Below are 10,414 nucleotides of genomic sequence, written 5' to 3' on the forward strand. Positions count from 1 at the left end.
TGATCAAGAGAATAGTCTGGACTCATCATTTTTACTTCTCATATAAAACAAACTGGCTTTGAAGGTTGAGGATCAAGGAGAATGACACAGGGATGATATACAAAGTGGAAAAACGAGAAAAGGATGATGGAGGTCAAGGACACAGTCGTGACAAAGGTAGAGGCCTGAAGGTGGAAAGGTTCAAGTGAAATGTGACGAGGTAACACACCAAGGAAGTCCCCAGCTGTTGTAACAGTAACGGTGTAGTACTCACAGGTAAGTGGTGAGAGGGCTGAGGTTGTTCGGCACAGACGATAGTCCCAACTCCGAGCAGTCCACCATGACAAAGATCCCATCTTCTTCACACTGGCACGGAGATGGGCACAGCGGTGCCGCCGGCCCCTGTCTCTCCTGGATCCGTCCGTACCCCCACACTCCGGGGGCGGACCCCCAAACTCCTCCAGCCACGCAGAGGAGCAGAAGCACAGGCAGCATGTCTGAGTGTCCACCTGTCTGCAGCTACACCTGTAGAGCTTTCTGTCTGCTCACACTCTCTTTAAGTCCTCTCTGATGATTGAAGAGGCAGCTTTAATCAAGTGAGGAGGCTCCAGTGATTCTGTCTTTGCTTCTCCAAATAATCCTGGCTCTGTTCAAAAGCCCCTCACTGCCTTTCTGTGGTGTGCAGGTTGTCCACACTGTGAGTCTGTCCCTGTCACAATCTCTATGTCCTCATCTCTCCTCTCTATATCTCTCAGTCACCACTTCATCCCAGGGGTTAACTTTGTTGTAACTTCTCTCCCCTCTTCCCTCTCACTCTGCCCTCTCCTTTCTCACTGTCTTTCTCCCCAAACAGTCTCTCTTTCTCCTTCTCCTTCTCTCCCTCTCACTCCCTCACTCCTTGTATATATCTCTTGCTCCCTCTGTCTCTCTCTCCTTACCTATTGTAGAAGGAGCGCATGAGTTGTGAATGAGCCACCCTCATTGGCCCACAATTTAGGGATGGGCTGGAGCATCTCCGGAAAGTAGGAGGGGCCCGCGATTCTCAAACTCTTCCCTCTCTTTCTCCCTCTCTTCCTTTCCTCCTGATTTACTTTTCCTAGAGGCTCAATGTGAAGAGAAAGAGTGAGTGTTTAGTTTGAGGAAGGAAGGGGTTGGCAATGCAGTACAAGTGGTGTGAGACAAGATTCCTCCTTGTAGGACCTTCTGAATGGAACTGGGAGAAAATGAGAGACAGTGTTTATTGCTGAAAGACAGAGGAGGAAAAAGCAAGCTCTGGGGGGGATAAGAATGAGTGTGTCTGGCCGTGTGAGAGAGATGCAGAGGGTCAGAGTGTGTGACTGGGAGTGACTGTTTGGAGGAAATTGGAATTCTGACACTTCAGCACCCCTCAGTCCCCAGAAAGAGGCGAATCCAGTGTCTCGTAAGTCGCACCTTCTCAGGTTTCTGCTGCTGGAATGTCGCGTTGCACAAACACACACACACACGCTTGCATGCACACACACACACGGGACACCCATAGAAAATAACAGATTATGAGTGACCGGCGCAAAGGAGCTCACGTATCCATTTCACATGCACACACTCCGGTCTATAGAGAGAAGAGTGTGGATTTGTGAAGAAGTGTCAGCTGCCTCGGGCTAAAGCCTATCTGTATTTCACAGTCTGTCTGTGTGTGCTCACTTGCAGTTTTTTCCACAGAATCTTGAAAATAATCTCATCCGACCTCCCCTTTCTTTTATTACAATACATAACACATTCTTGAGCGTGTGGGTTTTATTTTAAAGTGAAATCTGTGCTTTTCCTGATGCACTGAGGGTAAACGAGGGCCGTATACTGCCGGACAAGAATGCTATAAAATTAATCTGCTTCATATGTTACACAACTAAGCTTAACATGCTGTGCACCTGTAAGCACAGGATGTTGCATAACCGCCTAATGATGCATTCTATAATTATAACAAATCAAAGAAAGAAAAACTGGCCTGCCTTTCAAAGCAGAGCCGCCTCTATTCTGCGAGCGGTAAGCAGTATAAAGCTGCAGTAAGGAGGGGAGATAATTAATTTTTCCAATAGAAGAGAATACTACAAGAAAACCGCACCGATTGATGATTCCGATACACTCGAGAAATTTCGCAGAAATCCTCACAGGGGTAGACATTAAAGCACACCACATAGCTGAGGTTGTTCCTGGAAAGCTGAGGCTTGAGGAACTGAGGCTCTTTCAATTGCCAGCAGCAATATGTTACATGCACGCAATCACACACATGCAAAGCCAAGAGCAGAGATGCAACATGTCAGTTCATGACATGATTCCCTGAGCAGGTCTTGAAGGTTGCATTGAAACTGGGCCTGGAGAAGTACAGAGCATGCTATTTGAAAACGATACAGTTATAAATGCACCCACTTTGAGTTTGTCTACCCCTCCAGCCGGTCTGTCCGTCTCTCCGTCTCTCTCGTCTGTCTTTCTTTCTCCACCATTCTCTGTAGGCTGAATAGTTTCTCATTAATTAATTAACATTCCTATGCCACTGTGTTTTCTGAGGGGCCTTTGTTATGTCCCCACAAAAAGTCTTTCAGAGCTGTTCTTCACATAGTCGCTCCCTCTCTCTGCTCTCTCTTTTCTCCCTCTTTGTAGTGGAATGTGCGTTGTTGCCCTCTCTGTCTATTGACGGTTCAGAAATGTTGCGTGAATTGTTTTCAAGTGATGTTTGATGGTATTTTTTTCTTTCTTTTACTGCCTCCGATTCATAGAGGAACACCTTGCGTGATCTTACAGTACACCCACGGACAACACAAACGCACATTCCCACGGGCACACACATACGAAAAGCATGCATATGCTCTTGATACACCTGCAAACTCCTCCACTCCCTGGGCTCTCCACCTCTCCCCTATGTGCTCAGAGCTCTGTCATCTTTTTAAATGCTATTTAATTGTCTGGCCCTGGGTGAGCCCTAAAACACACATACTGTAAAAACCTGCATGTCTGGTCTCCTGTCTGTTTTTCTCTCTCTTACTAACCTCTCTATCGTCTTCTCATATGTTATGCTCCCTTCAGTCACAAATGCGCAGACATACAGGTATATTGCTCCTTACTGTTGGAAAAGTCAGCTACGTATTTGTTTAAATTGCACCTGCTCCGACAGTTCTGACGGACGTGTGAAAGGTTAAATGTGAGTCAGTGTAGTTAAGCAATGTTACACGCGAGGGTGTGCTTTACTATCAAAACACACTATCCACTACACTGGCTGTGTAACTGTCATGCTAATAATGATAGTAAATAGAGTTGTACCGATACTGATACCTGTATCGGAAATGCCTCCGATACTGCCTAAAATGAGGTATCGGGTATCGGCGAGTACAGCCTATGACCAATCCGATACCACGTAATGCCTCACGTCATTACGCATACGCACACTACAGGATGGAAACAGAGCGGAGTTTAAAAAGCATTCTACTGTAGCCTTTAAGATGTCTTTTTTACCAAATTGTGTGGATGCACTTTAACCTGTGTCTTGATCTGTGTCAACACTGGACAATAATAATAATAATAATAAAAAGTTTTATGGCATTCATTCTACTATTATGTATGTATTTCTTAATATTTTACATAGAGTTTTAGGAGTTGAGACATTAAACGATTCATATCCCATCCATTTTTATTTTACATGCTGGTATCTGATCGGTACTCTGTATCGAGAAGGAAAAAGTGGTATCGGTACATCTCTCGTTAATGCTTTGTAGCGATGGTAGGATTCCCAAACTGAATAAATACCACACACGTTAACACAAAACTGCTGAAAAAATTATTTTTCTATGACCAGATTTAGCTGCTACGCCCATGAACTTCACATTTAGTCTAAATTTAAGATAGCACCGTGTTAGTGACTCACTGGCACAGCTGATGTGATCCAAGCATTGCCAATAACGGTTAACTTAAGTTGAAGGGGATCATGCCTTTGGTCGTGTTTTTACGTGAGAGACTGAGTGTGTGTATCTGTCTGTCCTAATCTCACAAACTACTGGACCAGTCAGTCTATTATTTTGTGTGCACATTATTTACTTTATGCTCAAGTATCTCTCATGACTGTGGTGATTCATAATTGTTGAAAAACCTGTTTTATTGACTGTTTTATACTGTCATTATCTACTGACTCATCGCTCCTCTTAACCAGCCGGTAGGGGCCACAAGTTTTTCAGAAATCAGTTCGGCTAAAAACAACAAGCCTTACCGTCTGCTGCAGGCCACATTTTGGGCTTTGTTGTGGTTCAAAATGTGACATCCTTAGAAAAGTTTGGTCTTATCTTGAATCAGAGAATCCGCAGACAAATTCCATACCCAATATGTTATGATCCACTAAAGTTGGAGGTTGAATAAAAGGTGAATAAATCATCAATTTCATTATCCTGCCGCCATCTTGACTGTCGGCTATCTATGTATCTATCTATCGGCTGCCATTGCTGCAACCTGGTTTTGTTTTATCCGCTACACATTGTTATGTCAAACGGGAACATTATGCCAGTCAGATTTTGAAGACTGGTAATTTTTCCTTGATAATTGTGCTTCTACCATGAGTAAGTTAGAACGTTATGTTGTCAAAGTGTTTGTTTCTGTCTGTAGTTTTTGTGTGTAAGGTTGTTACTCTCTACGTTGTTGCACTATAGCCTACAGACAAAGTTAATACTGTTAAAAGTCCAGTCGTGAACGACATGGATCAAAGATTTGTAGCTGTGTTACTTATTAAAAATACATTCATCATCATAATTACATTGTCTTCTGAAATGTGCTGCGGCGCGTCTGCTGGAATTACAAGAATTGTCTAGAGTGGCCACGATCAAAGTGGGCAGCTGGAATGCGGCCGCCTGGCGGATCTGCTCTTTACTGGAACAGTTTTCTAGTTGGTTTTCAGTTCTTCTCATCCTCTTCCAACCATGTATCAAAACTGAGTCCACCATATAAGTCAAAATAACAACAAAACAATCCATTTGTATCAGTACTGTGGCCTACTGGTTTCACCGTTGAGGACGGTGTGCTGACCTGATCACCATCTAAATGTCTACTTGACTAATCAGATTGCATGATCGATCCCTTTAATCCAGTTTTTTCCTATGGGCGAATTCCACTGCAGCACCTGGTTTCACTTCATTTTCACTAAAAGGCAATTCTAAAAGTAGTTCATAAAGTAGTTTTTGGGAAAATATGACATGCAAGGCACAGGGCTAATACATACATTTCTATATTCTTGTGAAAACGATTGAGTACTAAAGCATTAAACCCTCAGCAGTGGCGGCGTATTTTTTAGCAGAGCTGCTACTGATCTCTTACTACCGGTGATTTAACTAGGCTGGGCTAATCTCACATTCAGCATGCCCTCTTACTTCACATAGAGACAGAAAATGGCATCCACAAGTCTGCCTGATACTGTTCAAGATGAAAAAGTTCCCACTAACTATAACTTTACATAAGCTCCCAATACACCGGACAAAAAAAAAAACTCCCTTATGGGCACATCTCAGTTACTTGACACCTACATCTGTCTGTATGACACATTTGCTTTGGGTTAAATCTGTCAATTAACACGTGTTGAATGTGTTGCACTTTAATGTTACAGTTTATTTCAGTATCACTTAGATTAATGGGCCCTGTGTGTCAATCATGTTGAAAGCCCTGATCACACAGAAAGCGTTTCGCAGGTTCCAAAACGCAAGGCACGCCACACTGCCTTTTTTTCTTCTTAGTTGAAGAAATGAATCATGTAATCAATGTACCATTTCTTTATTTTGATTGATTTCATTTATTTCACAGTATTTTTTTGTTATTAACAGTTTTATTGTTTTTCTTTCTTTAAGATTTAGCACACATTCAACAAGGGAAAATCAGATAGGAAAGGCACAAGAATAGAAAATAAACAAGACAGAAACAAAACAGTATAAATCAAACAGTAATTAAAAAAAGGGGTATAGGGAAAAGATGCAAGGGTGACATTCATATAACATGCATTGGATCTCAGACCTCCATTGTGTACAAGCCTGTTAAACTGGGGGCTACTGTTTTAAAAGTGTACAGACAGTGTCATGTTGGTCTTCCAGCCCCTTATCGAAATCTTCTAACAGGCAGGCTGCCCGTTCCATGTTTAGTTAAGTCCAGGTATTCCTTCAGCCAAGAGTCCCTTATGAAGCAGGCTGTTTAACGCTCCTTCCAGTTCCAGGATTAGTCTCTTAGTAGATAAGCAACCCAGTGTCCATAGGTGCTCCACAGTTATTATTGTCCAACTTTAGGCCTAGCAAGCATACTTTGGGGCACACTGGGAAATTGACAATGAAAAACTCTGACATAAGACATATCACTTCTGACCAGAGTGTTTTAACAGCTGGACAATCCAAGAGCAGGTGGAATAAAGAACCTTGGTTGCCACAGTTACACCAGCATAAATCTTGATGCATGTCATCCATCTTGGATAATCTAACAAAAGTAATATATGCTCTGCACAGAATCTTATATTGTATAAGCCTAAATCTCACACATTTAGAAGATCTCAAAGCCGACCTCCAAATTATGTTCCACTGGGAAGCAGTCAGAGATGTATTTAGGTCATGCTACCAAGACAGCTGGACAGAAAAATATGCTTTAGGGGCATCTATAAACATTAAGTTATAGACACCTGAGACCACACCTCTTCTCAGGGTTGCCTTATTTCACAGTAATTAGTATCTAGTTAGTAAAATGGACAGGGAGAGGGTACTTGCTGTAGCTCTGGTTAAGGGTGAGAGGCTGTTGGTAAATAGTTTGTTGGGCACAGGGAGACGGAGATCTGTGTGGGTACATGAGACCCTGAAAAAGAGGGTGGATCATGGGGAGTACCACCAGTTGGTCCAGGAGCTTCTCCTCAATGATGGCCATTTCCAGGCATATTTAGAGTGACTCAGGGGCAGTTTGACAACCTGCTGTGTATCGTCGGGCTGTATAGCTCTGGATATCCAGCAACCGCTACCACCAATTTCTCCTCCTTTGTTTACCAGCTGTAAACCACCACAGAAGGCCCGCCTCTCAAATCATCCAACTGGATGATTGGAGAAAGAGCGGAGATAACGTGGGGCACTTTTCCGCTCTGAGATGAAGGTTTTTTTTAACTCGAGGAGTTCAAAGCGCTGCAGCAAAAACGCTGGGCGTCTTGAGCACAGAAGCATGAGGCATGCAGCAACGCAAAAACAGCGAGCAAAAAGCTTCATTCAACAATTACAAAAAGCCGCCTCCAGCTGCTAAAACACATCCTGTGTGATCGGGCCTAAATCGCACATTCTTTAGGAGGGGGGTCAAATGAAATTCTTCTCAGGGCTCCAGAAAGACTCGGTCAGGCCCTGGATTGAATGAATGGCTCCAACACACACTCACACACACACACACACACACACACACACAGTTGTTAGCATGTGTGCAGACATTTGTACATGCCACTGAAAAAGTATGAGTGCACTTGTATTCTCCCTCTCCCCCTCTCTCTCTCCTTTCTCACACTCGCTCCCTCACTCACACACACGCTATCAAACAGTCTGCATCAGATCAAAGCCAGAGCTCCCTCCTCTCTCCTCCCCCATGCTCCCTCTCTCCCTCTCTGGGCTGTAAACACTATCCAAGCAACGGCAGCCTTGAAGACACAAAGACAAGTAGCTACCTGACACCTGACACTAACTTGAGAGCACTCACCGTGGTCTACCTGGGAATAAAACACACACACACACACACACACACACACACACACAAGGCTACCTGAGCTCCTAGCAGCAAGAAAACTCCATTCAGGGAGAGAACAGAGAAAGTAGCCGTGCAATCAACCCCCCCAACACACACTCCACCTCACCTCCTCACCCACATCCCCCCCCCATAAAACTCTTCTCCACCCTACCTCTGCACATCCAACACCTACCAGTGCCTCTCCATAAGACAGATAAAACGTCATCAGAAGTGTGTGTCTATTTGTGCACACTCAAATGCATATGTCTGCATCGCAAACGTGCCTGTGTCTATATTTGTGCAGAGCCAATTGAAGGCTAACTCAGGTATACTCAGCGGAAGCAAGTGAGACGCCGTGGGTCGCCAGTGGCGGCAACCTAGGTGTGTACTCTGGCTTTTCATGTGAAACCACCTGAAAGCCAACAAAAGGTCCCTCTCCTCTCAATCCCTCCTCCCCCCGTCCCTCTCTTCCTCTCTGCATCTCACAGTACAAAGGAAATGAATGAATGAAAGAGCAGCGGCGGAAGGGGGATGAGGTAAGGGGATGAGGATGCGAGGGTGGGGCAGGTGGGTGGAGAGGAGGGGGTCGCTTGCAAGTGGGCAAAACGGGTGGAGGTAGAGGTATTTTCCTGTGTGTTTGTGGTTTGCGTGGGTCAATAATTGGCCCTGGGGACCTGGTTGGTCACGGAGATCAGCAAAGCAATCCATCACAGGCTGGTAAGAAGTCTTCACCTCAGCCGGAGGGTAAGAGGTTACTGTCTGTTTTTGATGCTTTACAGCAGCACTTAACAAACAGGGCAGGGCACATGATACAAAATTATCAAAAGCAGTACATTACATACACCATGCAAACAAGAAGTCTATGTTGGACAAATTTAAAATGATGGCTGATGGAAATGTCATTACTTTCACAGGCATGGTGTTGCAGGTATGACCTTTTTTTTGTAGGCTGAGCTGAAAGTTAGAGTTGCCCTGGTTCCATTGTCAAGAATTTTTCTATTTGACTTTGAGTTATTGCAGAAAAGAAGCTCTGAGGCAAACAAACATGTATAATACTTAACGTTTTGTTAGGCAAGATACTTTCAGAATTTTTTAAGCAGAAATAAAATGCTAACAAACTACACCATGGTCGCATGACTTCAGAGTCGCCACCACAACAAAGCTAAAAAACTGTGTTCAGTGTAATGATATGCTGTAGTCTTATTTAGCCACTTGTTGGCAGCCAACTTTTTTAAGACACCTAGAAGCTTTAAAAATTAAGGGTAGGGTATCTACTGATGTATCTGATATCGTAGAACAAAACATGAAAGTCTCCTAAGCTTGTGGTAACCACTTACCTTATGTCAGGCATTTAACTAGAAACTCATTCAAAAAAACTCTCTGACCTTGAGACAAACCAGAAGCACAGAAATGCAAACCCATCTCGCATTTTAGGACTAATTCCTGCAGCACTCTATGTAGTGTTGGACAAATTAAAATTCCTGATGATGGTGCTAGAGGGCATTAAAGTGTGTACCAGATTTCATGCCAATCCGTACAATAGTTGTCAAGATATTTCAGTCACAGACATACATTTGAAGCTCATGGTGGTGCGAGAGAAAAAGCCAATCACCAGAGTCAGTAGGATGTATCCTCTGGGGACCATTAATGTTTGTACAAAATTTCATGGCAGCTCATCAAATAGTTGTTGAAATCTTTCAGTCTGGATCAACTGATTGATAGACACTGCCATCCTTAGAGCCAGGTTGCTAGCATGGCTAATAAAAACTGTCAGTGGTCACAGAGTTGAGAAGCTTTTAGGAGACTTTTCACACAATTGTATACACAAGTTTCAATATGATCAAAAATCTGAGAGCTTAAAAGATTATATTTATTCGGATATATACATATATTTGCATTGGTATATAGCATAAAATATTTGCATAGCACACTATATCAGTGTAATAGGAGTGTAAAATTGTAGCAGCAGTTGTAGCATCACTTACTGACGCACAGAAATAAGTATTTAAATAAACAGTGATTTTATCATCATAAAAAACTCTTTGTTTAAAGCCGATAGAAACAAAATAAACTTATAAAAACCTTTTTGGTTTGTCTTTCGACTGTTCCAACAATCACTAATTCTGGTTTGTTTGAAATAAACCTTTAATTCACCCAGATAGATATGAAATGTAAGATCTATGCATGCTGAGTCTGGTGGGTTTGGTGATGGAGATGTCAGGTCTGTTCCTCGTTAAACAACAAGGATCTTACACTTTAACAAAAACTCTATCTCTGTAGGGATCCTCTCCACAATGTTGTCAAACACAAAAGAACAACCTGAGCCTGTCAATGGCAAAAACAGTTTTAGTGGACGTGAATTGACGAGCCTCAATTGCCCCAAGTGTTTACATTGCAGCCTGTTTTAATGCTGCCGGCTGCAGCAGTGTCTCTCAATACTGGACCAGTACCAATACTTGTTGTTCCCCATCAATCATTTCGACACAAAAACGTGTAAATGGGGTCCAGGTAGGAAAATACTGCAGTTACCCTTTAAGAGAGGTAGATAACTTCAAAAGAACTACACACAAACACTTTCCCTGACATTAAGACGTCTCTGCCATGAGACAAAGCTTTCTTGTGTTTTGATCTCCACTCTGCTTGTTTTCTCTGCAGTGACAGTCTGATATACGAGGGTTAATATGGTGAAATAGGCTGACTAAAG

At 43.0% G+C, this 10,414-nt stretch overlaps 1 protein-coding gene across 1 annotated transcript in view; it reads right to left on the reverse strand.

The window, feature by feature from the left end:
• LOC126403413 (leucine-rich repeat-containing G-protein coupled receptor 6) overlaps positions 1 to 890 on the reverse strand; it is a 45,143-nt gene extending 44,253 nt beyond the window's left edge. The window contains exon 1 of the mRNA XM_050066063.1: positions 254 to 890. Within this exon, the coding sequence (XP_049922020.1) occupies positions 254 to 474 (221 nt within the window). The 5' untranslated portion in view covers positions 475 to 890. The remainder of the gene's footprint in view (positions 1 to 253) is intronic.
• Positions 891 to 10,414: the final 9,524 nt, after the last annotated feature.

Source organism: Epinephelus moara, chromosome 16 (genome assembly GCF_006386435.1).
Source record: "Epinephelus moara isolate mb chromosome 16, YSFRI_EMoa_1.0, whole genome shotgun sequence".
NCBI lineage: Eukaryota > Metazoa > Chordata > Actinopteri > Perciformes > Serranidae > Epinephelus > Epinephelus moara.